The sequence below is a fragment of the Girardinichthys multiradiatus genome, chromosome 12, assembly GCF_021462225.1.
Source record: "Girardinichthys multiradiatus isolate DD_20200921_A chromosome 12, DD_fGirMul_XY1, whole genome shotgun sequence".
NCBI classification, from domain to species: Eukaryota; Metazoa; Chordata; class Actinopteri; order Cyprinodontiformes; family Goodeidae; genus Girardinichthys; species Girardinichthys multiradiatus.
Genome location: NC_061805.1, coordinates 24,450,567 through 24,471,459, shown reverse-complemented (window position 1 = coordinate 24,471,459; position 20,893 = coordinate 24,450,567). Strand labels below are relative to the sequence as shown.

Below are 20,893 nucleotides of genomic sequence, written 5' to 3'. Positions count from 1 at the left end.
GTGGTATGGGCCCGCGGTCATCTTCAGAATGATTTAAACCTCACTAAATGTTTTTTTCATTTTCATAATCTAAGGTGGGCAGATTCATCACCGCCCTCTGAGTTTTGATGAGGGTTTAGAAGGAGATAATTTGGTATCAGCCCCAGACTATCCCTGGGACTTCATAGGTACACAGGGGTGTTATTGATTGTTCCAGAAGCACCTGCAGTCCATGTGGGCAGGCGAATCAGTCAGTGAGAAAACACGCTTTTAGCTGGCAATCTGCCACCAGAGGATCACAGCAAGTCGTTTCCGGCTTTCCACAAATCTTATATGCCTAAAGACAGCATAACTCCTCTCACCCATCTCTCGCAGTGAGCTGTCACTGATATTGGATTTCTGCCCTTTTCAGATTAAAATCGCTCAAATACAATCTTGAGGATTCTAGCCGTATTAGAAAAATGTGCTCCGGTCAGCATTCTGGAAGGCGGATTTCACTTAAACCGAGAATGCACTGTGAACTCTGACCCAAGTTTTCGGACTGTCCTTACATATCTCATCTGTCTCCAATACAGACCGACACTTCAGAGCTGTAACTCACCCACGGCTTATGCTGCGTTTTTCTGAATTGCTTGCATATGGAACCAGCATTAGATTACTCTTGTCTTAGGCACTCCCTAATTCTGTCAAATTGTAACTTCTTATTTTACTTTTCTGTTTAGTCTCCCCCTTTTGCATTGATCTAATGGAAAAACAGTGTTGTCTACAACAAATCCAGATTCCTATCCAATTCTGATTCTCTTGTTTTCTCCAAGTAGAAGCCTCGGACAGAGACGAGAAGCTGACATGAGCAAAAAAATTTAAGAATTATGACCTATATTTGTGTAAATTCCCAATGTCCTGCATTCTGGGATTGAGCCATTTCTGTTGTTGCAGCAGATAACAGCAAAAGCCTGTCCTATTCTCGCTAATTCTGTATAAGATGCAATAAATTAAACCTCGACCCACATCGGACTCGTAGGGCGAAGATACCATTAGTGGGTGTGTTAATCCATAGGAATATATTTTGATATCTTAATTTTCATTGACAAACAAGAAGGCTAATCAGTCATATAAGGGAGTGCAGAGTTTCTTACCCTCCTCAGTCTCCTCAGGTTTTAAATAAAGGCTCTGCTACTCTGTATGCACTCACACACTGCTTACGCTAAATGATAAGAAGTCTGAGTGTGAATGCATTTTCTATCTTTAGCAAGAGGAGGACCAATGTCTGATTTGTAGAAGCATCTATAATAAGGAATATTTTTTATCAACTGATGAATTCAGATTATAAGAATTAGGGTGTTGCAAAAATATAGACAAATATTTTCTAAACATTTCCACCCTCATTATTCTGGAATTTATCAAATAGAAATGAGTTTACAAAACCTCATTGTATTAAGACAGGAGAAGCTTAGTCCAATTTAAAGTTAAGCTGTGAGAAAAAGAAGTTACTTATTTTTTATCTATTATAGGAGGACATTTGGCTTTAACTGCAAGCACATAAGCTGTATGACAGCAAGTACTGCTCACCTCTTCCTTGTGCATTGTGAGCTCTGTGATATACACTGATATACACCATTCTTGGTTAAATACATCCTCATATAACTGAACACGTGGCAAAATTAATCTCCACATTCAAACAAATGTTAAATTGGAGTGAAGACATACCTGCCATCATTTAAAGTGCCCCTGATTACCCCTAATAAGTTCAACTGTTCTTGTTGGATTTCCCTGACATTTTTCATTTAAGTACTTTAGTTAATTCTATAATTTACAGAGAGCTTACAAAGTATAAAAATGTTCTCACTGTACTAAGGTATCAGTCAGGAGGAGGTTGCAAACTATTCATCAGCATTATATACACAATGGAACCACAAACTTTAGAGACAGTCATTTATAACAACAACAACAAATTTAATGACTATAACATTACAAAAACTGGACAGTTTTTCCAAATTATTGACAAGGCAAGAAGGAAACCAGTTTACGGGCCCGTCAAAAAGCTGACACCAACACAAATAGCTGCAGGAATTTCTCCTTAGTACAGATTGTGTTTCACGTTTGATAACAATCTCCTGCATTCTCCACATGGACCTTCTTTTCCTATAATTAAGAGAGAGTTTGCAAAACAAAAGCCTTTTCCTCCAAAGAAAACATCTATTCCTGGATTGAGTGTTCTGAGTTCTTGTGGGAAATGAGGCCAATGATATGATGAAACCAAACTTCAGCATATGGCCATATATCTGAATTTTAAGACTGATACAAAAACAACACTGTGCATTGCCAAAAGACCACCATACCCACAGTGAACTTTTACAAGGCAGAGCAGGCAGATAATGTCAAGTCAAGATGACGGATGCTGACAGATTACATTTAAAAAGAAAAAATGGGAGCATGCAGTCCTTAGAATGCCACCCTAACTGCGAAGTACAGGTGTGGCAAGATCATGTATCGTTCTTTTGCTACGGGAGGGCCAGACATGCTTCAAAACAACAGATAGTATGAAGACGGATAAACATAAGACAAAAATATTAATCTCAAGACATCTGTTGGCTTCTACGCAAATGGGTTGTTGATATGAACAATGACCCTAAGCATACCGGCAAATTAGGTATAAGCTGGTCTAAAGACAACAAAGTCAATGTTCTGAAGTGACCATAACAAAGACCTGATCTCAGTGCCATAAAATATTTGTGGACAGACCTGCAAATACGGCTTACAAACCTGACTCAGTAACACCAGTCCTTTCAGGTGGAATGGTCCAAAACTATTGGGAAGCTTGGGGAAGGATAACCAATATGTTTGAGCCAATCCATACAGTTTAAAACACAATTCCACCAAATAGGAAATGTATGTAAACGTCAGACTTGGAAAATCTGTCTCTTATTATTCTGGCATTTCACAAATAGAAATTATTTTAGTGATCCTAGCCGACGTTAAACAGGACATATTTAGCGTAATATATTGGCAAGCACTGTAAGCTAATATCTGGTTTCAGTTGTCTGTAAGCTGAAGAAAAATACTGCAAGTGTAGTCCTGACGATGATGCTGGTGGATGATGAAGATAAAACCTGCAGATAAATTGACGGGTCTAGTAATGTCATTTCCTCCAAATATCCTTCCTTCAGCTTTACATTTTGTCCTCTAAAGTGATTGTCCAATCCATCAGAGTTATCTCCTTTGTTTCTCATGGAGAACCAAGCTGGACAAAACAGCCGTTGGAATATCACATGTCAGATGACTTCATGGTGGATGACTTTAATATCCACAGCAGTAGCCAGTGAGGCTATACACTAGAATCATTCAATAGCCAATGAAGCCGCAGGCCACTAAACCAATATGGCGCACTATGGCAAAATGGATGCGTTCCCTGGAAACCCTGTTGGTCGTGGTGCAATTTAATCCAGCCCTTCGGACATGCATCTCTCAACAGAAATGGGAAAAAAATGGTTGTAGTTCCTGGGGCAGGTGGGGTGGGGGGTAATCATTTTCTAACAGTATGCTATGCTCCCAAGTTATGAAACTTTCATTTCCACCCATCTCATTTTGGGTGGACTGCAAATTGGCTGTAAAAGCAGCAGAAAATCTGGTTACTATTTAACAGACAAATGGTCCAAACCCCAGGTTGTTAAAAGGACTGAGAGGATAGATGCAGACTGGTTGGTGGACACACAAGGGTGAGTCTACACTGCGAGGGCTGCGGGATTTGATGTACTTAGAACACCTCATCTCACAACTATGAATTACAGCAGTGTATAGTCAAAGAGCAAAACATGAAATACATACAGCACAGAATTCCTGGCTGGCTGTCAGGTGAACTGCTTCATAAAAAAAAGTGCCAATTTATAAAGCAGATCCGACAGAGAGAAGAGTTTGGCTCAGCTTTCAACAATAAGGAGGAAAAGAAGTGCAAGGAACAGATAAGCAAATTGAGCTACAGTACCTTGCAAAAGTATTCATATGTCTTGAATGTAACCACAAACATCAATTTATTTGATTGGGATCTTATGTGATAAACCAACACAAAGTAGTGTACTGTCGTGAAGTGGAAGGAAGATAATAAATGGTTTTCTAATTTATTTTATACCCTCTTTACTCTGATACCCTAAATAAAATCCAATGCAACCAATTGCTTTCAGAAGTCAATTAGTAAATAAAGTCCACCTGTGTGGAATTCAATCACAGCATGAATCCAGCTGTTCTTTGTGAAGGTCTCTGTTGGAGAGCATTAGTGAACGACCAGCATCATAAAGATTAAGGAAGACAGCAGGCAGGTCAGGGGAAAAGTTATCATTTGTTCAAAGCAGTGTTAATTTATAAAACAATGCCCCAAACTGTGAACATTTCACAGAGCACTGTTTTGTCCATCATCTTGAGAATGGAAAGAGGATGGCACAAATGCAAACCTACCAAGATACCTACAATTGCAAGCTGGGCAAAAAAGGCATTAATCAAAAAAAAGCAGCCCATGGTAATTCTGGAGGAGCTGCAGAAACCCATAGCTCAGGTAGGGAAGAGTTCTAGTACAAAAATATTAATTGTGAATTCAAAAAATCTGGCCTTCTATGAAGAGCGGCAAAAAGAAAGCAGTTGTTGAAGTCGCATTTGCAGTTTGCCACAAACCATGTTGGGAACACAGTAAACTAGGGAAGAAGGTCCTAAAGAGACCACAACTGACCTTTTTGGCCTACATTCAAAACACCAAGTGTGGAGGAAAACTAATAGGGCACATCACCCTGAACACAATATAGCAACAGTAAAACATGATGTGGGCTGCATTATGCTTTGGGGATGCATTTTCTTAACAGTGACAGGAAGGAGGTCAGAGCTGATGGGAAGATGGATAGAAATACAGTGCAATTCCGGAGGACCAATTGTTAGAAGCTGCACAAATTTCCAGTTGGACAACAACCCTAAACATATAGCCAGAGCAGCAATGAAAGGATTTAGAAAATCACATTAGTGTTTTAGAACAACCCAGTCAAGTGTCAAAGCCTAAATCCAATTGAGAACTGTGGCAAAGACGTCACACAGATGTTCTCCATCCAACCTGACTGATCCTGAGCTACTTTGCAAAGACTCAACAAAAACCTCAGTTTCTAGATGTGCAAAGCTGGACGTAGCATATCCCAAATGAAAGCAATTGAAAACCATGTTTTTTTCCATTTCAGAATGATGTGCTAGTGTGTGATCATAAATAAACCCTAATGAAATACACTGAAGTTTGTGTTTGTTATGCGTCAAAATGGGAGAAGGTTCAAGGAGTGTGAATAGGTTTACAAGCCACTGTCCAAGAATACCACAGACTAAACATCGCAGGGACAAATAAAGAAGCATCAGCTGGGTGCAAGCTTTTCTTTGGGAGCTGTGGTACTTCCACTGAATCAAGAAATACACCTATTTTGCTATAATCAGAAATCCTTGTGATAAACGGTTATTAAAGGAATAGTAACCATCACATCACCTGACATCGGCACCTCTGACACCCATGTGGGTGTAGTCTGTGGTGGGAAAAAAAAGGTTCTCCATTACCCAGTTTTGATAAAACCTAATTTCCGAGGGGCTTCAACTTTAGATGAACTCAGTTTGGCTTAGTTCCACTGTCAAAAAAGGAGAAAATGTAACATATCCCATGAACAACAGGCAGAACATGAATGCAGAAGTCAGACGGACAGACCCTCCTTTTTGAGAGATGTGGTGTTGTGCAGCTGGGGGAAAGTGAGCTGTAAGTTTTAAACTGTTTCAGTTTAGTCTCCCCTATAAATTCCACTTCCATTTTAGGAAAAATAGTTTTCTGTGAGCAACAGGAGGGGTGTGAAAAGCTTGGCTGAAGTATCTGCTAGGATCACTGCCACGCCACTTTCAATGATCTGCATGGAGCACACAGAATGCCTGGCTGAGGAATAGTATGGCATTCACTCTATCAGATCAGTGGAGGAACATTAGCTCAGGGAAGAGTGGACCAACTTTGTTAGTTAGGTCATTTTACATTAAACTACTTCATTTTCTTTTCTAATGTGAATATACCGTATGTGAGATTTTGTATGTCTTTTTTTATATCCCAGTAGTTCTGTACTACTACTGTACAGTTGGCTGATTAAAAAAAATAAAACACTAAACTACTCAAATTAAAAAGCAGAACAGATGTTGATACTTCCCTGGAATTTAGAAAGGTTTGGTCCAAATTATGCATTATTTCATTGATTGAAATCGGCCAGATTCTGAAGGAAAATGTGGCTTATACTTTATTAGATAAATGTTAAGAAGCACTAAGTTCTTCTTTAACTTTTTTACATTATTTCCAGAGTGTGGGATTAATTGAACATTGTGTGTTAATATACTGCCTAATTGTTTGCTTGTTACCATGTGGGTGTGTCTTCTGTAGCAGCCATCCGGTGTTCCAGCTAAAGAGGAGGCCCGCCCCTAACCCAGCTCTTATATAGGAAGTGAGCTGATGACAGCAGGAGTTTGATTTCTTGAAATTGTGAAGAAAGTCAAAGTAATTTAAAATAATAATTCGACTTGTAAATTGTGCATCTGTATACATACCATGTTTGCTAAATGTTTCATTATTGATAAAGAATTCTTAATGTCTTCATTGTTTAGGTGAAATATTTATGAGACCAGCTCTGGAAGACTGAGATGATTGGCTAATTTGAATTAAGAAGTTGCAGTGTATATAAGAGGACTGCTGGATGTAGCAGAGATACTGACAGAAGGACTGCCATTTTGAGAACTGTTGTGGTGGCTAGAAAATAATAAACCTACTTTGTGTGCTGTACAGCAAAGTCAGAATGATGTTCCCTCTTTTCCACACCACTGTTAGGCTGTAAGGTCTAGAAAGAGCTTGTGAAAGAGAGCTGAAGATTGGACAGAAAGTTTTAATATTTTTGCCGACTAGACCAAATAAGTTGCTAGGTAAATGGGACCCTACACGGTGGCTGGAAGAACAGGTCCATCTAAAGAGATGGCCAAATCCAAAGATGCTCCTGAGCATCTGACTGAAGTTCAGTGGCATCAGATGTCTGAGATTAAACAATCTTTTCCATCTCTGTATGCAGAAGCACCTGGGAGAACTGATGTTATAACCCACAAAATAACTTTGAAATACACAAAACTTGTTCGTCTTAAACCTTACAGGATTCCAGAACGAATGATGGAACTACTGAAAAAGGAGGTCCAGACAATGCTGGAAATGGGAGTGATAGAGCCATCAAAACGTGAGTGGTCAAATCCCGTTGTGCTTGTTCCTAAGAAAAACTCAACTCAACTTCAATTTTGTTCAGACTTGAGAACGCTAAAGAGCTTTTCCTGTTTCGATCCTTATCCAGTGCCAAGCATCGACAAGCTACTGGAAAGACTGGGAAAGGCCAAATGCATCACAACCTTATGTAAAGGTTATTGGCAAGTGCCGTTGGATCCATCCTGTAAAGAATACACAGCATTTAAAATTCCAGGAATTGGTTTATTCCATACTGTGCTGCCATTTAGTCTTCATGGGGCACCAGCTACCTTTCAGAGGTTAATGGATATTATCCTTAGTGACTGCTGAAACTTTGCTGCTGCCTACCTGGATGATGTGGTGATTTACAGTGAGTCTTGGGAGGATCACCTACAACACCTAAAGGTTGTGATGACAAAGATCCAGAATGCTGGTTTGACTCTGAATGTGAACAAGTGTGCCAGGGCGCAAGAAGAAGTAAAATACCTGGGATACCTTGTTGGTCATGGACATATAAAGCCACAAGTTGAAAAGGTAAAAGCTATACAAGTAATACCCAGACCTAAAACAAAGAAGCAAGTGAGGTCATTTTTGGGTTTAGTTGGGGGGCATAGAAGATTTATTCCCCATTTCTCAACTTTGGCAGCCAATCTGACTGTGTTAACAAAAAAAAAATGTATATCTAAAATCATGTGGAACGATGACTGTGAACATGCTTTTAATCCTTAAAGAATCAGATATGTCAAGGTCCTGTGTTTCAGAGTCCTGAGTTTTCCAAGTCTTTTCCAGTACAGGTGGATGCTTCAAATGTTGGACTTGGAGCAGTACTGGCTGAGGGAGAAGCTGGTGAAGAAAAGCCTGTCCTTTTCTTGAGTAAGAAGCTCTTTGACTGAGAGAAAAAGTACTCTACAGCAGAAAAAGCACTGGCAATAAAGTGGGCTTTGGACTCTTTAAAATATTACCTCCTTGGAAGAGAATTTATGCTACAAACTGATCACAGACCACTGACATGGATGCCTCCAAGCAGCATCAGAATGCCTGAATTTTACGTTGGTGCCTTGCCCTGAAGCCATACCAATTTCCCACACAGCATTGTCCAGGTAAGAAAAACCTTATTGCTGACTACCTTTCTTGGTTGCCTGAGATTTGTCAACATGAAGGGGAGGAAGTGAGTAAATGTTAAGAAACACCAAGTTCTTCTTTAACATTTTACATTATTTCCAGAGTGTGGGATTAATTGAACATTGTGTGTTAATATACTGCCTAATTGTTTGCTTGTTACCATGTGGGTGTGTCTTCTGTAGCAGCCATCCGGTGTTCCAGCTAAAGAGGAGGCCCGCCCCTAACCCAGTTCTTATATAGGAAGTGAGCTGATGACAGCAGGAGTGTGATTGGTTGAAATTGTAAAGAAAGTCAAAGTAATTTAAGATAATAATTTGATTTCTAAATTGTGCATCTGTATACATACCATGTTTGCTAAATGTTTCATTATTGATAAAGAATTCTTAATGTCTTCATTGTTTATGTGAAAGTTAACCTCTTTGTTTCTTTTCCCGCTCTGGAAGACTAAGATGATGAGCTAATTTGAATCAAAAAGGTGGGGTCTGGAGTGTATATAAGAGGACTGCTGGATGTAGCAGAGAAACTGACAGAAGGACTGTCATTTTGAGAACTGTTGTGATGGCTAGAAAATAATAAACCAACTTTGTTTGCTGTAAAGCAAAGTCGAGTAACGTTCCCTCTTTTCCACACTACACCTTGCCGCGTAACAGTTTAAATGTGAGTTTTCATTTATATTAAATTAAGGTCATGCCACAGTATTTGTAAACATTTTCACATTTTGTCTTGTTGCAACCACAGGCTTTATGTAACGTATTAGTATTCTAATTGGTTATCCAAAACAAATTAGCATCTAATTGTTTAGTGAACCAAAAATGATACATGGTTTATAATATTTATGCATCGGACCAGAAATTCCATGTTCGCTGTGTCCCCTACAATGGCTTGTCACAAACGTTAAGCTGGACTTCTAATTCTTTCACCAATTGCTTTCTTCTTGCTAAAAGCTCCTAAAGGCAAGATTTATGCATGAATAATAGATTCTCATGTCAACAGATACCCGACTGAGCTTTGGATCTTTGAAGCTCCACCAGAGTTATCATGGGTCTCCCCTGTCATTTGTATTATAATCATTCTATTTCAGGTTATATTTTGAACAGTGCATCGTGACATGTTCACAGCTTGCGATATTGATTTAGAAGCTAACCTTGCTTTGAACTTAACAGAAACTTTCTCCCTCACCTTGCTGCTGCATTCTTTGTTTTCTACATGATTTTATTTGTTCAATAATGTTTTCCGAAAAACCTCTGAGTGGTACTAGAGGCTCGATAACAAATGCAGGTTACACCTTTTAGATTTGTATTTGTAAATAGAAAATAAAAAGCCTGTATTCTTGTCTTTCCAATTCAAATTCAAATTTTATGCACTACTTTGTCTAACAAAAAAGTATCAAATATCAGAATCAGAATCAGCTTTATTGCCAAGTTCGTACATACAAACAAGGAATTAGACTCCGGTACACTTTGCTCTCTGGATTTGTTTTTGCATTACAGAATGTACATATTCACAAATATAGATTGAGATTTGTGGTTGCAACGTGACACAATGTGAACAAACTTTAAGGATTGTAATATCTTTTTCAAGGTTCTGTTTGTGAGTATGGAAGGTACTCACAGATGTAGTAATATTCTCTGCCCGGTCGGAACTCAAAGCCCAAAGAAAAGGGAGTGAAGAGCTGAAACTTTTCTGAAAACTTTAGCGGCCCGTTCGGGGAGTGTGGTCTGTTGCACTCCCAGCGTTTGAAGCCCTTGGCGGTGTGGTCACATGTGCTGTAGCCGTCGTAATTGACCATGTAGAGGACATAGCGCTCTGCCCGCTCCTCAGGCACAGAGTCCTCATAATGAGGACAGTAGACATCCAGGTAGTCATTTATGCACACATCGATGTGATAATCACCACGATGGAACCTGAATGAGAAGGAGAAGAAAAGGTGTTATACGTTTAATACATTTTAACACTTTATTGAATTTATAAGCACATGCACTCTCGTCCTCTCGCTATAACAGATTTAGATGGGTTGGCTTTACTATATATCTTCTCCTGCAACACATATTTACTTACACATACAACCACATTCCATACAAATCATTGGAAACTGGGGGATGTAGCTCAGACAAAATATTTGAAGCAAGAAAACTGATTTTTAGCTCTCTCAAGAAAATTACTCTCTCAAGGATATTACTGCAAAAAAAGTGGGTGTAAAACAGAACTGGTCAGAAGGATACAGGATTGCAGGGCGGTAGAACCGTAAATGTCACGATAGGAAAATACAGAGCCCAGCTGTCTCCGAGGGCTGTGCAGTGAAGCATCTTTACAGCAGCAATGATCTAGAACAGGCTGCACAGGGTCAGAGGGTTGCAGTATGTACAGGGAGTTTCATCAAAAGGCCACACACTGTCACCATCAGCACACAGGCACAGACTATTTGTTTTCTGTCGTTCAGTAAAGAGACACATCATTTATGAATCTTTACCGAATTAGAGCTGTTTCTGTGTTGTTAGCACTCCTGTTTATCGAGGATTTTAATAATTCAATAAAAAAAGTGAAGTTTATATATTTTACATTACATTAATTACACACAGAGTGATAAATATATAGCATTTATTTTTGTTTAATTTTTATCCCTATGGTCATGGCTAAAGAACTAGGCTGTTCACAGAGTGCTTTATCCAACCATTTTAATAGAAAATTTAGTGAAAGGAAAAAGTGTGGTAGAAAATTTGCACAAGTAACAGAGATGACCCCAGCCTTACTCTATTGATGTTGTAATTCTTCTAAAAGGAACCCAGAATAACTATTGCATGCATATGCTGTGCAGTACATAGACTCCGTACATACTGTTCTGTTTTTTTTAAATTTATCTTAGGTAACATTCTCCTCCACTGAGAAACTGAATTTAGACTTTTTATGAGATGTAAGCTCTAATCATCAAAATAAACAGATAAATAGTGGGCATGATGAAATGAATCACTATATGTTTCAATTTTTTTATTTAATTGCCAACATAAACTAACTTTTGCATGATATTCTAATTTATATTGAGAGGCTTACAAGCCTTATATGTTAGCTGACCCTTTTTGGCCAGAAGCCAGAGAACATGACTTTATATTTCGGACCCAGACTATGTTGAAAGACATCAAGATTACAAGAATTTTAAGAAACAATGCAAGTGCTCTAATCATATGCAGAGCAAGCAAGAGACATAAATAATTTCATGCAAAACTCTGGAGCTGCAGGATTTACATATAGCAGCAGCCTTGCAACCCTTTGTTCTCGCCATGTAATCTTTTTTTGTTGCAGAGGTTTCTGGACAGCTTAATAAATCTTAAAAGTCTTCAGCAGAAGAGACCACAGACAGCTCAGAATGGCAGATAGGGGGGTTATAAAGAATAAGGAATGCCTAATAAGAGTACTCACAAAACACTGAAAATTACACCTGAGGGAAAAAAAAAAGATTTATTGATTTTTATTAAATGTTTCAAACATCCTCAAAGGCTGATGAAAAAGATATTCTGCAGATATACAATGGCATTCTCTTCATCATTGTATCATAATTTTTTTTCCTTATTCTACTTATGTGCTTTCTGCTGTTTTAGTGAAATGTCAAACTTCTGACACTAAAGAATTACTCTTTTACAAAATTAATTTCCTGCATGTGCACTAAAAATGTTTATCATACCCATACAACATTCTTCAAAATGTCCAAAAACACTTGAGTTGTTTTATACGGTTCCTACTCAGTCTGGAAAAATCTGGAACACTGGAATTAGATTTCAGTATTTTCCACTTTAGGATACGTATGGAAAAAATATAAGAAGAGTAATGAAGAGTTTGTATTTCCAGATTTTATTCCTGGTCCTTCTGTCCCAATCCTTTATTTTCTTCCTTTCATATCTCTGGGCTTCCTCTGACGGTTTCCTATTCCTTGTGTTTTACTTCATTCTTTCTCTGTGTCCTTCTATCTTTCCTTTTGTCTTCCTTGTGTTCCTGCCTTCCTTCTGTTGTACAACCATTTCTTTTTTGTGACCTTCCTTCCTTCCTTCCTCCCTCCCTCCCTCCCTCCCTTCCTCTTCTTCCTTCCTTCCTTATGTTGTACAACTATTTCTTCTTTGTGATTGTCTTTCCTTCCTCCCGTCCTTTGCCACTTATACATTTAAATCGTATTGTAAAAATTATCTGCTATAAATCAGTATTTTGTATTTTTAAATGAAAGTAAAGAAAACCTTATGAATTTTTACTTGAATAATTTGTAGGGAGTCTGGTTTCCTACAAAGCTAAAACCTATTTCAGCTTTGGAAATAGCTAGTATTAAAAATGAAAAACATTAATCCTGAAGCTTTATTGCATGTAAGCACTTTGAGAAGAAATGCATGTTATTATCATTAGTATTGCATTATTTTTCTCTTTGCTCTAAAAATACAATATTCTTAAATCTGATCAAAGCTAGTTCAAGCTTTTGCTGGTTGCTGGATGAGATGAAAACCACGAAAAATATATTCACTACATCTCTAAAATTACTTTAAGAAGATAGAGGAGAAGACTTTTCAGCTGCTCCCTTATTCAGGAGTGAGTAAAGCAAGTCGGTAGAACTTATACACAGACTTGACAGAGTTTTTATGCCGGATGCCCTTCCTGACGCAATCAGGAATCAAACCTGTTCCCCCTGAATCAAAAAAGCGGACTTAGCCCGCTACACCTCGAAGGGAGTAAAAATACTTCAAGAAGATAATATTTTTAAAATGAAGATTAAACAGGCCTAATTTTTTTTTAAAGCCGGTATAAATATTGGGTGTAGAAATTATTATAAGTTCAACATGTAGTTTGTAGTGTGTACTCACATATACTGTCACATGAACATTCGGTTGTTGAAAAATCTGGCGGCAAGAAACAATCCACACCCCTGTTTAACCATATTTTTTATGGCCTCGGCCACAGATGTTTTACATTTGAATAATGAAAAATGGAAAGAAAAAAAGAGATAAATGTATTTGGTATGTAAAGCTAGGTTATGCTTATATCAGGTTATATCAGGGTAAGCACCTATACTGTGTTGGCTTTAAAGCAACATGTTTTCCTTCTTAAATGAGGTTCTAGATTTCAGCATAATTCATAGGCCTTCAAGATGTAGTTCACCTAAAGGCCACTGATCAGTCTGCAAACATATATATATATATATGTTTTATGAAGAAAATCCTTTATTCTTGTGTGAAATTCTGCATGAGACATAAGTTGTATTGATTGTTTAAATTTCCTTACATGCAGGTCCTGATAATGCAGAATTTAATGTTCTGTCTGCAATTAACCACACAAATAATTACGCCACCAGCTTCAGTCTGAGCTCTTGATACAAGAAAGGATGGATCCATGCTTTCATGTTGTCTAAAGAAAATTCTGACTCAACCACCTGAACTTGCCACAAACATGGACACTCATCAGACCAGGCAATGTTTTTCAACCTGTAATTGTCCAGCTTTGTGGAGCCTTAGTCAAATATAGCTTTAGTTTCCTGTTCGTAGCTGACAAGAGTGGTGCCTAGTGTGGTCTTCTGCTGCTATGGTCCATCAAGGTTTTAAATGTTGTGCACCAGGAAATGGTATTCTTGTATTCTTGGATGTAATAAGTAGTTATTTGAGTTACTGTTCCCATTCTATCATGTCGAACCAGTCTTCTCACTCTGTCCTCTGACATCAGCAAGGAATTGTATTAACAACCATGCATGTGGTTTACATGTTAAAAATTGCTTAAACCCCCTTTCTTCCATATTCTGATGCTTGGTTTGAGCTTCAGCAGGTCATCTTCCCCACTTCTAGATGCCCAAATGGATTGAATTGCTGCCCTACGATTGGATGATTCGTAACGTTTTACCAAATTAGGTGGTGGTGAGTCTACAGTTTGTCCTCTTGCCATTCTAAATAAATATTAAGCTCTGTAAACCCCTTCTGGATGCAGGCTGCATCACTTGGAGCTGGGTCGAGTGCAGCCGCAGGGAATCCAACAAAACTCAGTCTTACTTGTTCTCAAGATCAAAGAGCAATTTGAGCAGAATATGGTTTTGGTGCGCTCACTTGTCACTTCATCTGAATGTTTGTATAATGGAATGTTTAATGCAACAATCAAGCTACAAATTGAGCCAAGCCATCTCTCATTATTGTCATCATGCGAGTTCCTTTGGCCCTGCTCTGTATATTAATGCGCATCTGTGTATATGTGAGCATGAGCCAGGTTGAAAAGCATTTTTTTTCCTTTTTGCTTACCCGTGTAGGGTAAATACCAGTGTAAGGTTGTTTACAGCCAAGGCAGGGAGGAACTCATCTGTAACATTTCATTTAAAACATGTCTGTGGAGGCCCAAGAAGAGCCATGCATCTCTCTTACTGCTTCAAAATGTCACTGACTTGATGGCTGCATCCACCCATCCGCTTGGCCCAGCTTTGGTGTTAGTGCACATACTGTTTGTGTGTGTGTGTGTGAGTGAGAGACAGCATAAGAATTACAGCGAGTATGCATGTGTGTATCTGTTTGTGTTTGTGTGATGTTTTAGCTGGTCTTCTTTCCGTGGCTCAGCAGTCAGAATAGTGGCTTGTGGCCCTGACTGCAAATGAGCCAGAGGATGTTTGGGTAAGTGAGCTCATAAAAGGGACAGGACAGGCATTTGTAACATGCCTCACAAACAAACACACACACACACACACACACACACACACACACACACACACACACACAGTGACACCTATGCAGCAAACACAACCAGCTCACACCTGACGAGCATTTGCAAGTGTGTATCAGGTTTGTGTTATCAGTTGAATGAGCTCCCTTGAAAAAAATAAATAAATTGGCAAAGATGCCGCAGTGAGACAGCCAAAATCTGCTAATGGCACAAATGAGAAAGAGAGTGAGAGTGAAAAACTGACGTGGGGTGGGGAGAAGAGAAAGGACCTGGTTCCAAAAGACAAGGCAGGACACAAAGAGGAGACAGCAATACAGCTGATTTTACTGCCAGGCTCTCTGTGAATACCTGTGCAGTAAGGCGTACCTTCGTCATTTAAGAAGATTCCACTAAAACTGCATGTGCATGGCCTGAAAAGTATGAGCAGCCAAGTCTATTTAGAGAGAACCTTGTGTGTTTTGGATTTGTTTTTTCCATTGTTCCCACAAACACCCTGTTATTGTGGGCTTAATGTGGCAGTTTCAGATGCGGCTGATGTCTCATCTGTAGCAATTCAAGATATAATCGGCTGTTGCAGTTGTACAAACACCCCCCCGCATTTTCAGCAAAGAGAGGAAAAAGAGGAAGTTTTTCACCACAAAAGTGAGTTTCTCAAATATACAGCAGCCACTGTGTTGCATTTACAATAACTAAGACTATGTACATTAAGGATTCTTGAACCGCTCTTTGTCTGACCCATCACCTAGAGCCTGTTTGCCATGGGAGACCCTACCAGGGGCAATTAGGCCCCAGACAACATAGCCTCTAGGATCATTTGAGCACTCAAACCCGTCCACCACGTTAAGGTGGCGGTGCAAGGAGGGGCAGATAGTCGAACCTCGGCTTCAGGAGGAGCAGTGTGGTTTTCGTCCCAGCCGTGGAACACTGGCCCAGCTCTATACCCTATGCAGGGTACCCGAGGGTTCATGGGAGTTTGCCCAACCGGTTCACATGTGTTTTGTGGACCTGGAGAAGCCATTCGACTGTGTCCCTCGTGATGCCCTGTGGGGGTGCTCCAGGAGTATGGAATCGGGGGCCCTTTATTAGGGGCCATCCAGTCCCTGTACGAGCGGAGCAGGAGTTTGGTCCGCATTGCCGGCACTAAGTCGGACCTGTTCCCAGTGCATGTTGGACTCCGGCAGGGCTGCCCTTTGTCACCGGTCCTGTTCATAACTTTTATGGACAGGATTTCTAGATGCAGCCAAGGGCCGGAGGGGGTCTGGTTTGGGGACCAGTGGATTTCGTCTCTTCTTTTTGCAGATGACGCGGTCCTGCTGGCCCCCTCTAGCCAAGACCTACAGCATGCGCTGTGGCGGTTCGCAGCCGAGTGTGAAGTGGCTGGGATGAGGATCAGCTCCTCCAAATCAGAGGCAATGGTACTCGACCATAACAGATGAGGTGCCAAACTTTATTCTAATGGGGAACAGTTCCTGATGTCTGAGCTCTGTTTTCCAGAAACACACATGTAAAATAGATTAAAATTATGCTCAAAAACCCTTTGTGTTAACTTTCACTGAGGGTCATCGATAGACTCTTCATAAAGTTAGACTTCAATCAGCTACTATTTCTTATTGTCCATTTCCCTGAGAAATATTTCTTTAAATTGTCCTATGTTGTTGTTTTCTTACTCATTAAATAAATCATGAAATGAGATTAGTGCAAGATGTAATTCTTCGCTGTATTAGCTTCAACAATCATTCAGATTAAAATGTCAATGAAAGTGTCAGTATTCTGATGCTTAAAATGTATTGATTTTGTGGTAATGTTTAAATCTCACCACCTTTAAATTGTTCAATACGATAGCTCCCTGATAAGGGAGTCTTTCCTGTCCCCTGTTGCAAAATGCTTGCTGAGGACAAGTGGACGCTTCTCCCAATGGATAAAAAATGTAATAACTACATATAATCTAATGTAACACATAGGGGAGGGGAAACATAGTAATAATCAATGCTCCAAACAACTGGAGAAATTCCAGAACTTTTCTCAATAAAAGCACTTTAAAATAGCTGCACAGCAACTTATTCTTACTCACCTGTTTATAGACGTAGCCACAGATTTGAACCTGGAAATGTGCACTTTAACCTTAACTATAAGCTATTCAGTGGACTCTGCCAATACTTCTGAATCCAGCAAACCCAAAATGGATTCAGCTAAATGCCTGATTTCGGGCACGAGAATACAAATCAATGATCAGGATGGCCATTTCCATCTTTAGTCCAGAAACATGTCCAGTCTGATTTATTCTTGTATTCCCTTTTTTCAAATGCAGTTTTTTTTTAGTATTATCTTAAGAAAAGGTTTTGATATTCAACATATGGAAACAAAGTCCTTTCTAAATTAGAAACAGGACTAAAATCTGTAAAAGTAAGAAAGAAAAGTCCATGTTGAGTTCTTTGCAAAATTACCCAATCCTCCCCCATCAAGGCCACACATATGCATACGCTCCACCCAAACCGCAGTCAGATCTCTGAAGTTTACGACATACGTCTGGCAGTAATTTTTCGCATTCTTGTGAGAAATTGTAGCAGCAGAGATTGACAGCGGACGCCCTCAAGCAGTTAAATAGGTAATTAGGGGCAGAACTTGGATAGGAGGCTAATTGTCAAATGGTGATAATTACATGTTTTTGTTATGCCACAGCTGGCCCAATAAGCTGTAGGTCACAACACAAAGATGAAGAAACCAGCTGAGAGCAGTAAGTGTGTTTGTCAAAGAGAGGGACATCATGTTTATCACCCAATGGTGGCATTTTCACACCACTGCCACCTCTTCGGGGCTTTTTGGGTAAAAGCCTGGGGGCTACATACTGTCAGTTCTCACACATAAACTTGCTCAGAGTCGCCAACAGAGTGAGTCTGGCAGCGCTGGAACAGTGGAGTGAATGCAGCGAAAGGTGGCACACCACTGCAGTCACTGATTGGCTCATTTCCATTTCAATTACACAGCCCAGTGACATTGCGGTGTGCGCGCCGGGGGCACACGCACCCACTCACGGAGACAAACACACATGGGGCCCCTGCACTCACATGCAGTCCTATCAGCCACTTCTTCAAGCCGTGCATCAGTGGCTGCAGACAGAGGGTGAGGGGGGCAGGTAGAGACAGATAACCTGAGTGAAAGAGAAAGACGGTGGAGCTCGGTGGCAGGCAGAGCCAGGGAGCAATTCCAATCTTCTAAGCAGTTGAATAAGTGAGATTCAACAGACGTAAGGAAGAGGAACTTCACAATGTGCTGCCAAAGCACAGTATCACTGTTAATACTACTCCTTGGATTCACTCACAAGTATGTCACTTTCTAACACCATACATTTATACACAAATTGAATTAAATTGTAGCTTTCTTGTCTTTGTTTTGGTAAAAACGTTGGCCACCTCTTGACCCTACTAAAACATTCAGGAAGTTACCAGGTAAAGCTTTAAAAAATATTGAACATACAAATGAACCCATATGAACGCATAGTGCTGAGCAGGGTTTATCTTAAGAAGTCAGTCAAGATGAGGGGAAACTACTTTAATTTAGAAATCTGTAGATTTTGAGCTTTGTTTTCAGTACACCAATTCAACAGCTTCCACGCAAAAACTGTAAATACCACAAACACATGATAACAGTGTAATGCATTTAGGCATCTAGACGTGATGTTCAGAGTATCAGAATGAAGAAGGAAAGAGGATTTAAGTGACTTTTAATAGCCTACCAAACACTGCATTTAAGCAGTCATTTTCAATAGTGATACTGCACATATTTAAACTGTGGTGATGATTGTGATTCAATTAATTTTGCAGCTCTACACCCCTGAAAAAAATGGGCTACAGCAGCAGAATACCACACTTGTCAGCTATGAATATAAAACTGAAGCTACAATTCACACAGGCTCCACATAAGTAAAAGAAAAAAAAAAACAGATTGGAAAGATGTTAACTTGATAAACTAGTCTCATTTCAGCTGCAACATTCAACTGGTCAGAACTGGTAACAACTAAAAATCATGGATCCATTCTGCCTTGTATGAATAATTTAGGCTGCTGCTGGTGGGTTAATGCTGTGGGATATATGATCTTGTTGGACTTTGGGCCCCTTAGTACCAACTGAGCATTGTTTAAACCCCACAGGCAGCTGACCATCTTCATTCTGTAATGACAACAGAGGACCTATCTTCTAAACATCTTCTCAAATGATCTGACAGCAGTTTCTTGAACGTGTCAAAGAGGTTTCTGTACTCCAATGGCATGGCCTCTACACCCAGTATATCTCAATGAAATAGAGCAGCTTTGGAATCTGGTGGAATGGGAGATTGTCAACATGGAAGATCAGTCAACAAATTTGACAATTGTGTGATGCTATCATATAATTATGGTCCAAACTTTTATTGGAATGTTTCTCACACCAACCGTTTAACTTAGAAAGACTGAAATATTAACCTAATATATATTTTAAGATGGAACAACCTTTAAAAAGTCAAGCCAAACTGTTACCTCTGGATTTTTTAAGCTGAGGCATGTATTTCTCTGAAATTTGTGTTACAGCAAAGGCTTGATGAAAGCATACTAACTCAAAGTGGACAATTGATGAATGTGCTATGACAAAACTGCTTCATGTTGTTAAGAGACTTTGACAAGAACAAGACTTAAGCACTTAAACACTGCTGACAGCTATTTGCATTACAAACTCAATTGTAAGAAGTCAGTGAATCAAGCTGTTTCCTGTTTTCTGTGTGTTTTCTTGCTCCTGCCCGTTTCTGTTACGTTTTATTCTTTCATAGTTCCTGATACACTTCTTAATTCAGCTCATGACCCCCATTCAGATTTGTTTACAGTGTTTTGCCCCCTATATATTGAAATGTACACATCCTCAGGCATTGTTCTGCTACCTGATACATCAAATCACTGTAACCTATAAAAACTAGAAAGTCATTGGTACGTAAAACCACAAACCTATTGTTTCACAGCCTTAAAGTTTCTGTGTCAAGCTTACATGCATCTGTACATGCTGTCAAAATGAATAATCATTTGTTGATTTTGATCCAGAGAGGAACTTAGGTTTAACTCAAAGGAGATGAACTCCAACTGAACCCAAGCCATGCATGCACATACAAAGAGCCTTTTCAGGACCTTTCAACACATACGTTACAAACACACATCGAAAACACTTCTCTATATAGTTTAGACAGTTGTCTAATTACAGATGATTGGCCTGGGTTGGAGGATGAAAAAGAATGGGAGCTGAAAGAAAGAGTGCATTGACAGACAGAAAATGGCAGAGGGAAAGAAGAGAGAACCTGTTGTGCTTTGTCAATCTTTATATTCCTGATTTCAGCTGCAAAAACAGGGCCTTAACCTTCTTGACAGACATGTATCTTTTGATTACTAATGCCAGAGGAATGTACTGGTGAAAAAAGAAGAGAAATGAAAAACCACAAATGTTCCACTCCACAATCATCCTGATTGCAAAATTACATTTCCCACCAGCCCTCAATATCAGAATTTTTTGACTATGACATAGAAAACATTTTTCTCTGTGTTTCAGCAAATGGCAGGAAAAAGGACAAAACCACTTTTCTGTGATACTCATGGCTCACAATTTAAGGCACTGGAGGAGAGGGAGTGTGGTCACAAACAAAACTGAACTGAATACTGCCTAACATGTTGGAATGTCTAAAAATGTGACAGAATGTATTTCTGAATCATTTGTAAATTTAAGACATTGTATGATGCATCAGTGAATGTTTAATGAATCTTTTGCAAAGCAGTTTGGACATGCTGTGGGTGTCAAGTAGGCATAGGCTGGTTGCCCGATATCAAAGCACACATAGATTTAAAAACATTAAGGTTTA

General features: G+C 39.3%; 1 protein-coding gene across 2 annotated transcripts in view; it reads right to left on the bottom strand.

Annotated features, from left to right (window-relative positions):
- Positions 1 to 20,893, bottom strand: part of efna5b (ephrin-A5b) — a 177,729-nt gene that overhangs the window by 32,987 nt on the left and 123,849 nt on the right. For both annotated transcript variants that reach the window (XM_047380183.1, XM_047380184.1), the window contains exon 2: positions 9,974 to 10,266. In XM_047380183.1, the coding sequence (XP_047236139.1) occupies positions 9,974 to 10,266 (293 nt within the window). The remainder of the gene's footprint in view (positions 1 to 9,973; positions 10,267 to 20,893) is intronic.